Source organism: Chenopodium album, chromosome 13, assembly GCF_948465745.1.
Source record: "Chenopodium album chromosome 13, dcCheAlbu1.1, whole genome shotgun sequence".
NCBI classification, from domain to species: domain Eukaryota; kingdom Viridiplantae; phylum Streptophyta; class Magnoliopsida; order Caryophyllales; family Amaranthaceae; genus Chenopodium; species Chenopodium album.
In genome coordinates this window covers 47,119,943-47,139,950 of record NC_137846.1, presented here as the reverse complement: position 1 = coordinate 47,139,950, position 20,008 = coordinate 47,119,943, and the positions used below count along the sequence as shown (strand labels likewise).

Genomic DNA, 20,008 nt, shown 5'->3' with positions numbered 1-20,008 from the left:
TAAAATAAAAACCAGCTAGCATACATTAGTATTAACACACACTAGTGATACTACAATTAATAATGAAATTGCATTGAAATTTTATGTATACTTGGGTGTAAAATGCATCATAAGGTTATTTTTTGCTCCCTCATTTAATATTTAATGAGCAATAGCTTTTCTTTAATTTAATCATCAAAATAAGCAAAAAATACTTTATATGTATCGTACACCCGGGTGTATATAACAACCTTTGAAAATGCATAGTTGTGTCATACATTTTAAACAAAATTATTTTGTCTTTCGTAATGTAAGCAAGACTTATTTCGTATTAAATTGGAATTATTATATTACTCTTTCTATCAGTATGTTCTTTGATTACTATTATCATTTTAAGTTTGGGCATGCATATTAGATGTAAATGGTGAGGTACTGAGGTGATGCAGATTATTGGTAGAAGTGGAAAAATAAGAATTAATAAATGGATTGATTGCTTGAGAAAGATATAATAGAGGATCACACATTAGAAGAAACAAAGAGTTGAGAGTGGCGTAGTTTGTTAGTAAAGTGTACATTACACGGGTTGAATGAGATGCATTAGAAGAAATGTTCATTGTTATATTCAATTTTATTTACTAATTCGTGAAAATATTATCATTTGAATAATTAACAAATTTTCAATTATACCTCTTTAAAATGGTTGAAATGAAGTACATGAATAGTTTAAAAGGTTAAATTTGTGCATTTATAAAGAAGTGATGGCCAATTGATCAAATTGGTAAAACAAAAGACCCCTATCAACATTCTCTCTCTAAAAAAAAAAAAAAAAAAAAAAAAAAAAAAAAAAAACTATTAACAATTTGGTAAAAATAATTTCAACCAACCGCTGAATGAAATTATCTTTATTACCAAATTGTCGCTTTGAGTTAACTTATTTTTATACGAATTAGTCACTCACTAGAGTGAATTTTGTACCAATTTATCGCTAGAGATCTTTTTTTTTTTAACCAATCTAGTCAATTGGCCGAGAATCGAAGAAATAAACTCTAAGAACACTTGAGTGTTGGACCTACACCATATAAGAAATACGTAGTAAAAACAATTAATGGAGACCCGTCCATCCAAGGCCCATGAGGCTCTTCAGAGGGACCTACTTAATACTTATGCAGCAATTCTCAAGACCCAACTACCCAAGCAGCTTAATATGCATACCCACAAAATTCATCAATATTGTCGCCCAAACTAAAAGGTCAAAAATGAACTGAAGGTCAAAGAAAGAGTCTTATGATATGAAGCTAATTAGTATGTAGTTATGTACTACTTCTAACTCAAATTATGAATGCTACTTCAATTATGTTGCACATCATGATTTAAGAACACTTCCTAGTCCAGAATTAGTCACGTATGTTGTTTTAAGATGTTGAGAATAGTTTCACATGTTCAAAACATCGTAAGGTATTTTATGATTATATTTAGTGTTGGAAAAGCATATATACAAGTGGGGGTTGTCTTTGATTGTGTGTCAATTTCTTGCTGCTCAACAAATATATCAAACATTATGAAAACTGAGATAAATGTATAATCTGAATAATTTTATCTCAAATTAATATCTATTTGTGTCATGTCAACTGTCAAGTTCATGTTTCTCCCATAAACCTTGTCATATTCGTATTATTTCATTTTACCGTGTAAGAAATTGTCAACTCTTAACTATATATCCAAACATATTTCCACCAAAAGTAGCGAAAGTTAAGATGGGAAAGAGACAACTACAAGGGGTATTCGGTATTCCAATTGTATCATGGTAGAACCTTGATCACAAGAGATTGGACCAATTTGACAAATAATTCCGGATGAAGAGAGCGTAAAGAGTGTCTCACTATAATCTTTATGCTTGTATCGATCTTAATAATGGCATCCCAAATCAATACTTAGCTCATGTCAAGAAGCATTGTCTAAACTTGCTTAATAAACCTGTAACTGTACTTTAAACTTCATCAATGAGACTACAAATCGTGCTAAGACTACATCAATTGACACTGTTAATGCAAAATGGGACAAAAAATAATTACCTAGAGATGGTTTTTTCCTTTTTTCAAAAATAAAAAAATTAAGGTGCAAAAAAAAAAAAAAAAAAGAAAAAAAAGGAAACTTCAACTAGAATTTATGTTTCCATAAGCTACAATAAATTGGTGAACAAAGTTCAGTTAAACATCACAAGCAAAAAAAACAAAGGCCTAAAAAGATAAGAGGTACATGAACATCAACAGTTAAAACTAATAGAACTAGGAAAAAAGAAAGAAAAGAAAACTAGCATAATCTAGTTACAAAGTTTTCCACCATCTACCTCATTACTCTAAGAATGTCTCCATTACATCAGAGTACATTCCGGCCTCAGGATTTCGGTACTCCTGAGGGTGCTGAGGATGATGATCAAGCGAAGTCGACGAGCCTGAAGAAGTCATTCTAGCTGGTAATGTATAGCTCCTCTTGAATTTGTTCTCAATACTCTTCCTCATTTGCTCTTGATGATTATCCAAGCTCAAGTACTCATTTGAGTTCGCCCCACCGGCACCTTGCATATTCTGATTTGGGCCCTCGGGATTAGAGTTTGGATCAGGCTTGTGACCCAAGCTATCTGGGTTGAACAACAGCTTGGCTTCATCAGCCCTTCCTGTAAGAGCATTGAAGAATGAAAGGCCATTAGGCCACTTGATATCGGATTCGTGCTCTCCCATCATCTCATCCATTCGATTTTCTGCTGAATGCGGCATCAAAAACATGTGGGGCTCATCTTTCGTAGGTGCATACCCGAGAGGCCTCTGGAAATTGTGAGGTGTAAGCATTGAACCGGGGGACGATAGGGGGCGTGGGCCCCAGTTGAAAAGCGGAGGAGGGCCTAGGGTAGGGCCGGGCTGCTTTGTGGGGATACTAGAAGAAGAGGAAGCATTTCTAGTTGAGGAGAAAAGTTGTGAAAGATAGAAGCCAGATTGATAGCCTAAGGATTCAAAGGTATGCCTCATTCGTAGCACAAAATGCAAGTCTTCAGGTATCTGAAACACAGTTTACACATTATAGTAAGACCATGAGCAATATTTTTCTTATGCCAAAACAATATTTTTTGTCAAAACTTTTGTCAAGTTTCAAACAGAAAGTTAAATAATAAGTTCTTATATTCAAATCGAGCATCATAGCAAATATAAACATATGGCACCTTGCTGAACCAGCTACATAGGTATAAGCGCATCGAAAGCTACTTTTAGTTAAAAGATGCTAACCAATTTTTTTAAGCAGTCTTATCAAAATAAAGGTGTTTTTATATTAATTGTGCTAATCAAGTTCAAAATCCACCTAAACGTTGCTTTAATCTAACACTGTGCCCCACAATCAATTGTCTAACGTACTTTAGTAAACTGTAATACTCATGGTGTATCTAAAATTGCTAATTATAAGTAATTGAACCACTAGGATATAAGGGTGGAAACGAGATATAAATTCAATACAGAGCAATAAAATGAGAATTGACTCACAATCTTGCAGGAGCCTAATTGAAGGAGTCCATGACCAGCTTGGATTACAGCAATCGTCTGTTCAAACGACAAGACAATAGCAAATGATACAGTTATTAGATACATTTTTTAAAAGAAGAATGTATGCAGGTAATGTAACTAGTATCAACTCTAACCTGAATACCCGATTCAAATTGGTCAGTCCATTCAGTAGGAAGCTGCAACCAAAAAATAAAAACATCAATGAAAAGGTGGAAATAGTCGCTTAATCATATAAACAGTTATTGGCCCTAAACATAATCATTAAGCATATCGGCGCAAAACCCTATTTTTATTATACCATGAAATGATGGTAACATAAACTTTCTCATTAAGGAGGGGGCCAAGTAGCCAAGTGAGCCATAGTGTGTCCTAATCTCCATTACTTTCTAATATATTATCCTTATGTCTTCCAAGTAGACCATATAAGACAAAAACTTGCAGATTTATGCATATATCTATAGAAAATTCTTTGCATATTGGTAAAACTGAGATATTGGGTACATAAGTTTCAAATTTGAGTTTCTCCACCACTTTTTAAGCGTTGTACTGGCTATAGCGCCTCCTATGAAGAGCTTAAAAGTAGACTAAGATGTAACAAAGGATGTGCTCTCTACAGTTGATATTTGCGAAAATGAACTGATTTTTGCTACTTAAAACTTGGTCCATATCAAAGCTAACATTTACGGATCAAAATTGATTTTGAACCGATTAAAAACAGACTTTAATATGCTGAAGAGAACAGAACAACAAACAAATCATACAAAAGATAGGTCTAATAAAAAAATTAAAATGTTTATGATTTTAGTAATATCATTGCTACATACAGCATCAAAGGAGCTCTGCCAGTAGTTTGATATATTTGGTTCGCATTCTGAAGGCTCTTTGAAAACCCATTTGTGACATTTATCAGAAGCAACTTTCCCCATTAACCTGCATGAATTCAAAACTCAAATTCACTATAAATGAATCAAAAATACATGAAATGAAGAGCCCAATAAAGCCTTAACAAGAAACATAGTTCCCATCGATGAGCAGACAGAAAACATTCACATATTTCAACAAATTACCAATATAACCAAAGTTATTCATTATTCATTACTAGTCGTGAAGGGGTCAAGGCAGGGGCTGGGGGGACAAAGGCAGGGAAATGGAGTAGCACATAGTATAATAACAACACCTACCAAGTACCCACCCTTCTCCATAATTATATAACTGAATTGACATCTTGCTGAATGCCTTCCTGACAGGATCTTCACCATCCATCTCTTCCAAGCAATCTGCAACTCTTCCTCGGCAAAACCCATCTTCCCACATCAACATCCTTCACCATTCAATTATACAGAAATCAGCTCAACATCCACAAAATAAATAACCAAAATGAAGTGTAATAAACTAAAACAGTACAACTACGTCGCTTAGAAATTGGAGCGCAAGCAATACACTAATAGCATTAGTAATCAAGATTTGAGAACAAGCTAGGACTCTAGGAGTTTATGATTAACAACATAATTTGTATTGTGGTGTATGGAGTACATGCCAAATTTTCATAGGGACTTACATGATTCACACTCCCTTTTAACCATCTTTATAGTCGTGTGAGACCTTATTTGATTTTTCTCTATATATACTTTCAAATCCTCAATGAGTTTTTTTAATTTTAAATATTATTAAAAATATTAATGGTTAAAGTTATACGCAAGCTTGAGACTCTCAGTCATTTAATAAATACTATAACAATTAAGATTAAAAAACAACAAAGGAAGTAACATGAAAAAGGGGGCAAGGGAGTAAAGAGGAAAGATTTTTAAGATTAAAACTCTTGCTTTATACAGAAATTTTGCCTGGTCAACTCTTACGGAGTACATGATAACCATATAATAGCAACTTTATTAATGCAAAAAAACTCCTTAATTAATAAGTTCACTTATTATAAACACTTCAATATGGCATTAATCATTGTAGCACCTAAAACCTAAGTTCATCCTAATCATAAAAATTTATCAATCAAATTAGTTTGCTAATCTAATCAAATCAACACTAATCATAGAACAAAAGAAAATTTGAAGAAAAAATAAAAGTTAGCAAAAAATTAATTTCAAGCTAATCATCATTAAATGCACCAAAAAAATCACTAAATTAATGGTCCCCTGCAACAGCTCTGTTAGAGAGTGTGGACGAAAGAGGAATACTTACAAGCTTCCATTATCATCACCAACTTTGCAACCATTTCCACCTCTAACTCTCCTGCAATAATGGAAAATGATAAAATTAAAATTAAAAATACCCATTTTTAGAAAAATAAAAATTTATTAATAATCATAAAAATGAAAGAACAATTTCTTCATCATCTTCTTCTATAAGCTTTGTACTTGGTAGACTACTTTCGAGTTCAAGAGAGACAAAAATAAAATAAAAGGACGAAGGTGGGGTTTTGAGAGAAACATACAAAAAGGGGGGAAATAAAAAGAAAAGGTTAGATTTTTAGAACACCCAATTCAAGTTAATCACTAATTCATCCTATTAATCAAAAACCCATTTAATTTTAATTACCATAAGTAGGAAAATTAGCAACCAATAATGGGATTTTTAAGGAATAAACATCAAAAAAAAATGAAAAAATAAAGGTTGGATTTTTATTTTTCGGGGGTACACCAATAATCACTATTCACTAATTCACCCAAATCACTAATAACCCACATCCTATTAATGGGTGTCAGCTAGTTTAGGTTAGGCCGAGGTAATAAAGACGTGGGATCAAATCTCGTCTACATCACGAAAAATACTTACGGTCGAGGACGGATGGTCCAGAAGACAGAGTAAGTCCAGTCTGAGTTAAGACAGACGCTTCTGAGGGCCTCATGAAGGGCCATCATCCCAACTGCCTCTTTGCTCCTATCTCCTCCACCTCCTCCTCCTGCTCCTGAGCCCACCATCTCTCTCTAAAAATCAGTTTCTCTCTCTAAAATCAATACACTTTCTCACTCTAGATTTTATTTTACTTTCTCTCTCTATCTCTCTATATGTTTCTAAGGGTTAGGAGTGAAAGACTTGGGCAAAAAAATTGGACTTAAAAAACAGAGGAAAATGGTTGTTTTTTACTCATATATATCTACTTTTAGGCTTTAGCAAAACAAAGCTTCAAATGTTTAGCAAAATAGCAACCACAAAGGTGACTGCTTTCTTCATCACTCTCACTTCCCCCTTTTGTTTTTTCTCTGTTTTTTTAAAAAAAAAATTATTATTTTTATAATTTCTTTTAAAGAGACTTCGATTCTCCCAAGCAATAAGCAAAAGAGGTGTGTGTGGGGGTGAGGGGAGGAGAGAGAAAGAGAGAGAAGAGAGGATTTGGTAAAAATAATTTTGGATGATTTTGCAATGTTATTTATTTAAGTAAAGTTGGTAGGCATATTTAATTATTCAAAGTAGTGTATATTTTGTACCGAATAGTCGGTCTGACTAGGTATTAGTTACACAATAAACTTAATCTCGTGTAAAAAGTTATTTTAAATTTGTGTATAGCTTGTTTAACCTTTAATGATTCTATATAATTAGTGTCAAACTACGTCTTATATCAAACGGTCAATTTAACAAGATATCTAATGTTACCGTCAGGCAGCCGTCTAATACAAGAATTTGCGAGTTTAATAATAATATTATTAAGACAAAAAGGAAAAGTGGGGACAACTTTTATCCTATCCTCCAAGAAAAAAGCCCCCTTCTTGTAAGAGAGGCAGTGAGTTTGAGATGAGACTTTGGGAAAGGAGGGATAGGGGGGCAAAAGAGAGGTATTTTTTGCTCACATTTGGGGGTGGGGATAGGGTGGGTGGGTGGGGGTAGTAAAATGACTGTTATACCCTTTTGTCTGTTAGGATCTTTTTGGTTAAATGTATAAGATCCAACAACCAAGTGGGTTTTGTTTGGCTAAGGAGGTGTCAAACAATAGAGATGAGTTTCTTTTGGTTTAATTGGCAAATGGCATAGACATTCTTGCAACACTTTTGAGTAAAAAAGTAGAGTTGGATGGATGGATGGATGGATGGATGGATGGATTGGTGTTGTTTTGCACCATTTAATTGGTGTTGTTTTTGTATTGTCTAGTTGTCCAAGTTAAGTGGCGACATTTAACATGTTGTGTGCTCTTTAGAGCTAGTATAAATGTCACTAAGTCAATGGTGATGTCCCTTATTTTATCCATTAAGTCAATGGTGAACTCCGTTGTGCTGATGGTGTTTGTTTTTAATTTTGTTTCCATTAAACTTTAGAGGGGTAAAGTTAATATAAATGCTAATAATGGTATGAAAAGAGATCTTAGGTTGTAGATTAAATGTGCATTGTGTATTAATATACGAATTATAAAGTATATGCGTCTTTTGATCAAAACTGTAAGACTTTACTTTCTTCTTTATTACTATTACTAGCTAAAGTCCCGTACAATGCACGGTTTTTTTACTTATGTCAATTTTCTTTAACGTCGGAACAAGAAAACTAAAAACAACATTTAAAACAGTTGCTCCCGTTTTTTACACCATAGACATTAGCTCATATTGGTTCTTTAGTCTCATTTTAAGTTATGGTTGTCACGGGATCTCAATTTTATATATATATATATGTGTGTGTGTGTGTGTGTGTGTGTGTGTGTTTGGGATTCAATGAAAAAGATCTTAAAATGAGAAGGAATAAATGTGCATATATTTTTTATATTGAATGTGCATAATTGTGTTTCAAACTGGTAAACGTTTTTAATTTTATGAAAAATCGAAAATTATGCACATCAAATTTGAGTCTTTTTTTTTTTTTTTTTTTTTTGCACATTTAGTTCAAAAAATATGCACATTCAGTACAAAAATCATGCATAGAAAATCCTTCTCATTTAAAGAAACTTCTCATTTGACCCTAAAGCTATATATATAAAATCCTTCTCATTCTTCTCATTTAAAGAAACTTCTCATTTGACCCTAAATGACTCTAGTATTTTAAAAAGAACAAAAAGTTACACTTAGCTTGGTTGTCTAACTTACCTAGCTTCTATGTTGTTTTTTTTTCTCATGGTCCAGTGATAAATTATTTATGAGAGAGAATAGCTTAGCTTGTCAGCTTGATTATTATTCATCAATAGGTAGAGTATTTATACAAAACCTACGAACATAAGATAGGAAACAATATTCCTAAAAGATATACTACCATAATCATAAACCCTAAAGATATATTCTCTAAATAATATCTTAACATAAATATCCTAAATATATTATTCTCCTAATAAGATCAATACGGAAAATATATCACACATATATCTTCCGATATTATCTCTAACACCCTCCCGCAATCGTAACGGCAGTAACACGAACGTTGCGATTGGAAATTCTTCAAATTGTTGAAGTCGAGATGCACACTCTTGTGATGTCGCCTTCAAATTTTTATTATTATTATTATTTTTTTTTTAAAAAAAACTTTTGCAGCCATGTTTCTTTCTTGGTATCCGTGGTTTTCTGTCACGGCCCTTTGCTGGTGTCCGTAGTCTTTTCTCACGGCCCTTTGCTGGTGTCCGTGATCTTCTGTCACGGCCCTTTGCTGGTGTCCGCAGTCTTTTGTCACGGCCCTTTGCTGGTGTCCGTAGTCTTCTGCCACGGCCCTTTGCTGGTGTCCGTGATCTTCTGCCACGGCCCTTTGCTGGTGTCCGTGATCTTTTGCTACGGCCCTTTGCTGGTGTCCGTGATCTTCTCCCACGCCCCTTTGCTAGAATCCATGGTTTTTTTTTCTTTTTTTTTTTTTTAAAAATAAAAAGTACGCCAAACATGGCTTTTCTTCATCTCCATGGAGATGTATTACATACTCCACTAATTAAAAAAAAAAATTCAAATTAAAGAATAGAAATTTCAAAGAGTATTAATATTGCGGAAGCAAATTATATGAATCCCACCGGTGGGTTTAACATTCTAACCCACCGGCAGGGGGGAAATTTTTGTGAACGGTCCCAAGATTTAACCTGCTCTTGATACCATGCTAAATTATTTATGAGAGAATAGCTTAGCTTGTCAGCTTGATTATTATTCATCAATAGGTAGAGTATTTATACAAAACCTACGAACATAAGATAGGAAACAATATTCCTAAAAGATATACTACCATAATCATAAACCCTAAAGATATATTCTCTAAATAATATCTTAACATAAATATCCTAAATATATTATTCTCCTAATAAGATCAATACGGAAAATATATCACACATATATCTTCCGATATTATCTCTAACAACCGATATTATCTCTAACATCCAATGATGCATTGTCTCATTATGGTACTACAACGAATAATCAAAGGAGGAGATGCAATTACAAACTAATGTCTACGGTGTAGGCATAAATGGTCATGACAAAAATGTGGCCTTGTGAAAATGTTTGCGTCTCACATTCATGAGCACCATAGGCCCTTGTGGAGTTGTGGCCACTTGTGGGATCAAAGCTCAATTTTATAGGACATTTTGAGGTTTACATTTTCTTACCGTTTCCTTTTACACTTCACTAATTAAGATCAGATTGACTTATAAAAGGTTTTAGCCTCTTAATATCTTCTCCTTACCTATTAATGATAATAATTTTAAAAAACGTGTAAACAAATATCCCGTACCGTCACCAATTTATGAATATAATCAATTATAGATGACTTTGCAACTTATTAAAGTTCTAGAGATAATTATTTAGTACTTTTTTTTTTTTTGACAGGTATAATTGTTTAATTATTTAATACTTGATCATAAGATTTTTATCAAAAAAAATAAAAATAAAAGAGTACAAGAATAGTGTGACGTCTGCAATTCACAGCCTCATAAAGGGTTGGCATGGAATCTTTTCAGGTCAAAGTTGAGAAAAAAAATTATGTGTATTAGATTTGGTATAAGATCTTAACCAGTATGATATTAGACAAACGAAATGATAATCATACTAATAAGTATATAAGTTTACTAATTACTATATTAACAGAAAAAAAGATATTTAATAAACAAGATATAAAAGTACCTGAAAATATGGACTGCGGTTCAACTAGTTCCTCTTATAATATACAGTGAGTAATGGAATATTGATGCGTATTTCATACTTCATGATTAAGTAATCAGCCTCATTACAAATGCTTGATTTAGTTATCCATTCACATCCTGTTAATCAAAGGAAGGTTGTGTAGGTGTAGCTTTGTGGACTTGTGGGTGTTATGTAATACAAAAGGGTTGTTTGGCAATTTGCGGTTGGCTTTTTAGTGTTGATTGTCATGACTGATTTACTTGACTTGTTTAAACAGTTTAAACAACTAGAACTCTAGAAGTATCGGCGGAGTATATGAATTATCTTTTTTAGTTGGTTGTTTAAATCAGCGGTTTACAAAAGCGTTTGGCAAAACTAAAGTGGGTCAACAAGCCAAAATGCAAAAGCTAATAGAAAAAGCTACTCTTATTGATTAGCTTTTTGCTTAAAATCAAAAAAAAAAAAAAAAAAAAGTCAATAATCTAACATATTTTTTTGAATGTTTGACCAAGCTAAAAAGCCAAAAGATAGGCAAAAAACTATTTTCCAAATACCCCTAAACTATGAAACTGAGCCCCTGTTCTCATTAGATTATTTTCAGTTCATTTCAGTTCTAATAAGTTCACTTCAGCTTATTTCAGTCAATGAGAACAGGTCTTGAGTAGCTTTTTAAGAGTCGAATATGAGTACAAGACTAAAAAAAAATAGCCCGGCTCATAACCAAACGATTCAAGTAATACTTGGCCTCATGATTTAAAGGTTAACCATTAAAGTTGGACCAGATAAATCTCATATCCAAACGAAATCGATTGATCAGAACATGGTTGAATAAAAATTGACTTAGCTTAATATATTACATATGGGTTATCTGATCTATTTTCATAAGTATTTTATATAGAAACATTTATGTAAGACTCTAAGACCTCCCTTTAAAATTGATCTAGCTTAAATTAAACATCAATGAATTTCATTTATTTTCGGGCAACCCCTATTGATAGATCCTAAGTTGATCACTTGCATTTCCTCTTATAGTCACAATCTCCAATTGGTTGGTGGTACAGTGATTGGGGTAACATTTGGTAGAGAAAATTGTGTTCTCGATCCCTGACAACAACAATTGAGAGGAGACCACAATTTAATTACATCCAGGCCTGAATTCGGATTAGCGCTAAAGATGAACCGGATGGGAACACAAAAATAAATAAATAAATAGATAAAGTTCACATCCTGTCACTTTAGTATTCTTTTTTTTGTATATATACATCACGGTTGCATATAATAGTCTTGAAAAAAAAAATACTTTTCTAACTTTTGTGTATAAGGGCTATAAGGAAAATAATAAGTGAGATACTCGCAAACGAATATTAATTACATCAATCAACATATGACTTTGTCATGCATTCATAGATAATATAATCAAGGTAATGAATTTTTATTTATATTGTTGTAACAGATGCAAGAAATTTTTTTTAAAAAAAAATTAACAAATAAGAACACGGATTTTGCATAGTTCACTAATGATGAGTTAGCATAAGAAATTATAGGAAATTAAAGTTTTATGGATTTTGAGGATATTAGAATTTACATAATAGTGATTAGGTTAAAATCTAAGGGTGTTTATATAGTACTCTCAAAACGAAAACATAATAGGCCAATAATTAAAAAAAAAAGGCACATATAATAAATATCGTAAGTTTTAGGTCTATATTGTCCCCATCTCATTGATTGAACTCCCTTAAGGGTAAAGTAATTCGGATTAAAACCGAACTGAATTAGTAATTTGATTATACATAAAATTTGAATTCGGTTTGGGTTTGAAAAAACTAAAAGTCAAATTATAAACCGAAATTTTGGACCATTACATTAAGCCCATGTCTTCCTTAAAAAATATCTTGACCCTTTTTCCCCTTTCATGTATAATAATAATAATAATAATAATAATAATAATAATAATAAATAAATAAATTAATTAATTAATTAATTAAAAAAATAAATTAATTAAAATAAATAAAAAATAAATAAAAACTCTAATTCTCATTTCCCCTTCCTGACTTCCTTAGTCTCTTACTCTTTCACAAAGTCACGGCTCACCGGCCACATCTTCTCCGGTTTTTCTTCCTCTCTCAATTTCTTCGACGTTGTTAGTGGACACTAAAAGTGAATATAGTAAACGAGAAAAGGTTAAATAATTGAAGGAATCATGTGGGTAAAGTTCGATTAATGTTGTGAAAGAAGGCAACAAATATCAATTTAGATTGGATTCAATTAGAAAATCCGAATAAATTCGGTTTGGTTTGAATTTGATTAAATCTTAATTCGGTTTGAGAAATTCAAAATCAAATTAATTCGGATTAATTTTGATTTTGGCTATAATTCAAACACAAATTGAACTTTTACCCTTAAAACACAATGAGACTCCGTAGTAGTCATTTGAAAGGAGCTAATAACAAATTTCATATTCTAACTCGTAGTAGTCATTTGAAAGGAGCTAATAACAAATTTCATATTCTAACTTGAAATATAATTGGACAAATGTCTAAAAATATCTCTTTGAATTGAATGAAGTCAACAATGTATCCAATAACATTGTTGTCAATATACAATATACAATCACCACACAAAGATCGAAGATGAAATTATACCATTGTATTCTTCGTAGTAGAATATGTCAATAGCACAAGTCCGCAAACATCTTACATTTTGGTCATCAAGATATTAACATTATCCACATATTATTTTTATATTTTTTATCATCCATAGTTTCCCAATCATCGTTAAGCCTCACATCATCAACCACCTACGCTTTATTTTTTATATATTCATTTATAAAGTTAAGGTTAATTTGAACTCTACTCACTAGATTGTTTAATTATTTAATAGAAATCATCACTAAAAATACTCTATATTTGAGTGACACATGTTCGATGATGAAGCTTACCCTATCTGAGCCCCGTTCTTTAGAGTTGCTCTGCTGAAATCTGTTTATTAAGTCCTACTCTGCTGAAATCTGCTCTGCTCTGCTCTACTTAAAAATAATACTTAATATTGAATTATTATAATAATAATTAATATTTAATAATTATAATTATAATATTAAAAATTAATATTTAATAATAATAATAAATGATTAATATTTAATAATAATAATAAATGATTAATATTTAATAATAATAATAATAATAATAATAATATTTGATAATAGTAATAATAATAACGATAATAATAGTAATAATAATAATTAATAATAATAATTGATTTTTTATAACAAAAATTAATATCTAAAGATAATAACTAATATTTAAAGATAATAATAATTATTAATTTTTAATAATAAAAATAATTAAATAATTGTAATAATAATAATAATAATAATAATTATTATTATTATTATTATTATTATTATTATTATCTCAAAAACAAAAGCCATACAACCTACAATAAATTAGTGGGAAGCCGAGATACAATCTGGGCCCCCACTCCTCTAGCTATTGCAAATCCTACCCTAGTGAAGATATGAGCTGCAGCACGAGCCCCAATGTCTTGCGTCGTCGAGAACCTTTGAATCCGCTTCAGTAACGCAACAGCCTCTTTCTCTAATTCCCCAAGCGAAGAAAAGGAGAAGGGAATGAAACCATATCCAATCGCCTGACATCGAGCTTCATACTTAACCCGCTTCCGATGAGCTGCATCAGCCACAACCCGCCCAGGAATGAAGTCAGATAGCCCAGACTGTGTCAAAGGAATAATAATAATAATAATAAATGATTATAATAATAATGCAATGATGATAATAGTAGTAGTAGTAGTAGTAGTAGTAGTAGTAGTAGTAGTAGAAGTAGTAGTAGGAGGAGGAGGAGTAGTAGTAGTAGTAGTAGTAATAATAATAATAATATTATTATTATTATTAGTAGTAGTAGTAGTAGTAAATCGACAATATTCGACTCGACTCAGCTCGGCTCTACTCTGCTCTTCTGTCAAAAGCTCAAAAGAATAGGGCCCTAGGCTCACAAAAATTAGTACAATATGTCACATTTAACTTCTCTCATTTGTTATTTAGGGAGAAAGTAACACATATCCCCTCAGCTCCATCCCTAAATATACTTCTCATTTGACTTATTAGGGTCAAATTTTGAAATTTTGACTATAAATTTCCTTAATTTATAAGAGATTATATGTTTATGTGGAATCTTGTTGATTTCGTCACATTGTATATTTTATTAATATCATATTTTTATAATTTTTAAACGTGTAAAAATAGAAATATAAATGTTTTAAGGCATGTCTTGACGATTGTGAAAATTCAAGCAGAAACTATATTTGAGAACGGAGGGAGTAATTTGAAAACTACTCCGCAGTATTCTCTTCGTTCTGAAGTTATGACATATGTAATTTTAAGTAATCAATATATATCTATTTAGTTATCACCTTTCATTTTTTTTTATTCAAATAGTATTGTAAAAGGAAAGAATTGTGTACTACGTAAATAGAAAAAGAGTTATCTAATTGGAGCTAGAGAATATGAGACTCTAACTTTTGATAGTAAAATAAAAATTGTACTTTTAAGTAATAGTGATATTTATCGATCATAAAATAGAAGAGTTAAGTTGATATGGGATATGTACAAAATATAAGTATAAAACTAATGTGAAATGAGAGGACTAATGGAGTATAACTAGGAATGGCAGTGGATTCGGATCCGATTCGGACCCGTGGATCCAGATCCGTTTTGCACGGATCTGAATCTTCAAATTTTGGACCCGTCAAATCCGGGTCCTGCTAAAAAAACGAATCTTGATCCGGGTCTAGCCCCTAAACCTGGAACCAGATCCGTTTACGCGTTTTTTAATTTTCCTATTAAAAAAAACTAAAACTTTTTGTTTATTTATTAAAAATGTTGATGATGTTAGTAGTGATAAAAAGTAGCCCTTTCAAAATATGAATTTTGGATGCTCATATCGGATACATCATTGTTGTTTTTTCACTTGTTCATTTGTAACATCGTACTTTTTTCGTTGTTTATAATTTTTATTTTAAAATATGAGTGTATAAGTTGGTTATTTACTTTGTGTTTATAGATTAGTTGTATAACTTTAATTTAGGTTGAACTTAATAACCCGACGAAAGTTTGAAATGCATTTTTTGACCCAAACATTACATTTATTGAAAAAATTAGGCAAGATATATTGGACCCGTTTTAGACCCAGATCCGTTGGACCCGTCGGATCTAGATTTGGGCCTCCATTTTCCAGACCCGAAGGATCCGGGTCGGATCTGGATCCTTGTTACAAAAACGGATCTGGATCCGGGTCCATCTGGACCTGGTCCAGATACGACCCGTTGCCATCCCTAAGTATAACTATTAAAATCAGTATAAGCTGACAACGAGGTCATGACTTAGTAATTAAGGCCTTATTTATGGTCATGACTAGTGGTTAAGACCTTAAAAACTAATGTGAAATGAGAGGACTAATAAGCTGTTAGCTGATTGATATAATTAATTGTATTAATTAATTTAACTAGCTTGTATTAACTAATTTGATTACCTCTTTACTCATTAATTTTACAAAACACAAAAATAGCTCAAGTGCAAGAATTTTTCAAACAACTCCTATAAAAAGCTGGATTAAGTAGCTTTTCAAATTAGCTTATTAAGCTCTCACAAGCCCTTTTATATCATCTATTTACCAAACACCAATGATAGCTTATATTTTGTAGTTAAACCATCTAATTGTCCCCAAAAAGTTAAATGTTTTTCAATCATCTCTTTACTGAACAAGGCTTAACAAGGCTTGAGAGGCTTAGGCTGAGACTGATCATATCTACTTCCTTCATTTATGTATAGTTACAAGACTTACAACACACACCTTATCACAATATTTTAGAAAATGAACCTCACATGATATAATACACTTAAAATGAGGTTAAGAGGTTGCTATGAGTATGATCAGGTGAATCATAAGCTTTAAATAAAGATAATACTTTGTAGTAAAATTTTCATTATAAAACCTTCCTTTTATAGTCTGTTGCAACTATTGTAATATTTTATTTTAGAAAAGTGTTGTAATTATAAAGAAAAAAAGGAAATATATAAGTCAATGATCAAAATGTCCTCACACTCAATTATAATGTTTACTGTGGAGTACTTCCTCAATCCGTGTTTACTTGCAATATTTTAACTGAACACGCTTGTCGATACATATGTTTGACCGTCGATATCTTTTATTATATATTTATCAAAACTATAAAAAGTTTATATTAAGAAACTATATATTAAAATCGATGTAACAACATCTTATATGATTACATTGACTTACATATAATAGCTAAAAAAGATTGTCAACGTGAGATGTATGGATAGTGTAAAAAGTCAAAATATTGCGAGTAATTTGGGGCGGAGGAAGTATTATTTAGGCCTTGTTCTTTTGAGTTTCTGACAGAGCAGGAGTTAGTAGAGTAGAGTAGAGCAGGGCTTCAAACACTCTGTAAACCAAAGTAGAGCAGAACAGATTTAAGTAGAGCAAGGCATAACAGAGCAAGACAGAACATAACATAGCAGAACAACTCAATAGAATAAGGTCTTACTCAGTATTACGGGCTATTTTTGATTCACTGAATAAACTGAATATTTTATGAGAGAAGAAAATTAAAAAGTGAAATAAACTGAAAATAAGATGAGGAGAACAGACCCTACATAAATACTCAAGTAAGGTATCACGTGAACACGTGAGATGGCAGAGGAGTCGGTGCATCGTTAGCAATAAAGAAAAAGTAGCACCCGCACGAATTGCGGATATTGGCAATCGTCCTGTCCCTTAACTACCCCACGCTCCAACTTCCACCTCGAATCTCACTCGCTTTCTCATTAGTCAATATAGAACTTTCCCTTTATAGAGTTTTTTTTTTTTCTAATAATTTGACCTTTTTAAAAACGTTTATCTTGCTTAATTTTGACATTTTCTACAAGTTTCATGAGGTGATTTGCACCGTAATTTTGAAAATGAAATTTCAAGAAGTGGGTGCTATGAATGTGATCGTGTTGCTGATATCACGTTTATACTAATCATTGAACTAAGTCTAAGAATTTTCTAATTGTCTTACTAATTGAATACTATGTGCCATTTGGGGCTCATATTGTCATTTGTATGCTACTTTCAATCATTCACTTATTTTTGTATTTACTTGTCAAAAATCAATAGCGACAGTTAAAAGTAAAAATGATAACAAATGAACCTATAGGAATTGCCAATTAACATCAAAAAGAGTTTAATTAGAGCTATGTTAAACTCAAGAATATTATGGAGAAAACGACTTAACCTTTGTATTGATATTAATCACATATATATACACAATACAAAATATAACCCAACTTGCCTAAAACTCCTAACAAGATAAACTTGTCAAATATATAAACATAACATAAATACACCAAACCGACTCTAATATTCCCCTCAAGTTGGAGCATGCAAATCGCGAATGCCCAACTTGCGTAACAGAAAACCAAACTGCTAACGTCCAAGAGTCTTGGTGAGAATATCTGCCAACTAATGACCATTCAAAACATATGAGGTAGAAATATTACCATTGAACAACTCATCACGAACAAAATGACAATCCACCTCAATATGCTTTGTACGTTCATGAAATACCGGATTCTTAGCTATATGCAAGCTGACTGACTATCACAAAACAATTGCATAGGCTTTGAATGCTTAACACCAAGAACAAACAACAACTGCTTCAACCATTTCAACTCACGAGTAGTGAGAGCCATAGACCTGTATTCGGCTTCAGCCGAGGATGTGGCCAAAGTAGGCTGTTTCTTAGTCTTCCAAGAAACAGGGGAACAACCTAAGAAAACAAAATAACCTGATAAGGAACGCCGAGTCAACGGACACGCCACCCAATCACTATCACAAAACGCCGTCAAGTGTAAATCCGACATAGGTCGCAACAAGATGCCTTGTCCCGGACTACCCTTAAGGTAGCGCAAGACACGAACGGCCACATCCCAATGGAAAACCTGTGGAACACTCAAAAACTGTGCCAAAACATGCACTGAATAACTCAACTCTGGTCGAGTGACTGACAAATATACCAATCGTCCAACCAACCGACGATATTGTTCCGGTTGAGCAAACGGCTCACCGGAAGCATGTGCAAGACGATGGTTCTGCTCCATCGGAGTATCAATGGGTTTACAACCCAACATTCCTACCTCAGTCAAAATATCTAGAGCATACTTTCGTTGAGAAAGAAATATGCCCTCCGAACTCCGAGCAACCTCAATGCCTAAGAAATACTTGAGCAAACCCAAATCCTTCATATAGAAGCATTTGCACAAATAAGCTTTGAACCGAACAATAGCATCATGAGAGTAGCCTGCAATAATCAAGTTATCGACATATACAAGAACATGTAAAGAGACACTGCCTTGTACATAACTAAATAGGGAGTAATCAGCATATGAGTTTTTAAACCCAAAAGCTCGCAGAGAACTAGACAACTTTGAAAACCACTGTTTCGGGGCTTGTTTCAAGCCATATAAAGACTTTCGCAACCTGCAAACTTTGCCAGGTGTCGGAGTACCGTATCCTGGAGGAAACTGCATATACACTTCTTCATCCAAATCACCATGAAGAAAAGCATTATGAACATCCATCTGATGTAACTCCCAATTCAAAGATACAACAACAGCTAATAAGATATGTATGGTACCCATTTTTGTAATAGGAGCAAACGTCTCATTATAATCAACACCTTCAACCTGTCGGTTGCCATGAACAACCAAACGAGACTTGAGACGTTCCACCTTCGACTTGTCGGTGTACTTGATTTTGTACACCCAATCACTACCAATAGCCCACTTGCCGGAAGGAAGATCCTCAATGGTCCATGTGCCATTACGCTCTAGAGCGTCAATCTCATCTTGCATCACCTTACGCCAACCGACGTCTTTAACCGCCTCTTTGAACGAAGACGGTTCCTTTCCCTTAGTGATCGTCGCCAGAAAACACCTGTGTCTCATATAAAAACGATTATATTCAACATGACAAGTTATAGGGAAAGGTTTACCTGAGGAATGTGATTGAGGAGGGACGACAGTTGATGTAGAGGGGTCTATATTTTCAGTGATGATAGTATGAGTAACATAATTTCGATGCCACGAATGAGGACGTTTTTACGATGACCACGACCCAAATTATCCGACGAACTCCCCCTTAAATATTCCGGCAAAATCTCAATATTCTCATCGACTATTTCTTGCTCCGGAACACTACCAGACCAAATCCGAGAACTACCCATATGAGGCACACCATCTGAAGCATTAGTCGAAATAGAAGAAAAAACAGAAGAAGATGGGGCAGCAGGCTCCACGGCCTGATCGTGGCTGAAAGCCTGCTGTCGCGGCCTACCGGTGGCCAAAGAAGAGGGGGAAGCAGACTCCACGGCCTGCCCGTGGAT

The 20,008-nt window shown here is 33.0% G+C and overlaps 1 protein-coding gene across 1 annotated transcript; it reads right to left on the bottom strand.

Moving 5' to 3' along the window:
* Window positions 1-2,131: 2,131 nt before the first annotated feature.
* LOC145576743 (protein RICE SALT SENSITIVE 3-like) lies at window positions 2,132-6,773 on the bottom strand. The gene is made up of 7 exons (XM_081634456.1): window positions 6,318-6,773; window positions 5,724-5,774; window positions 4,723-4,851; window positions 4,355-4,460; window positions 3,665-3,706; window positions 3,510-3,566; window positions 2,132-3,032 (listed from the first exon to the last, which is right to left on the bottom strand). The coding sequence occupies exons 1-7, from the start codon at window positions 6,461-6,463 to the stop codon at window positions 2,331-2,333; spliced, it is 1,233 nt and encodes a 410-aa protein (XP_081490582.1). The 5' UTR covers window positions 6,464-6,773; the 3' UTR covers window positions 2,132-2,330.
* Between the last annotated feature and the right edge of the window lie 13,235 nt (window positions 6,774-20,008).

Bases quoted from the DNA above. Each gene is read 5' to 3' on its own strand.
- LOC145576743 (XM_081634456.1), bottom strand. From the start codon at position 6,463: ATGGTGGGCTCAGGAGCAGGAGGAGGAGGTGGAGGAGATAGGAGCAAA. The intron at 4,461-4,722 runs GTGGGTACTTGG...GAATTCATGCAG, and splicing joins TTATATAATTATGGAGAAGG to GTTAATGGGGAAAGTTGCTT. The intron at 3,707-4,354 runs GTATGTAGCAAT...TTTTGGTTGCAG, and splicing joins GGCAGAGCTCCTTTGATGCT to CTTCCTACTGAATGGACTGA.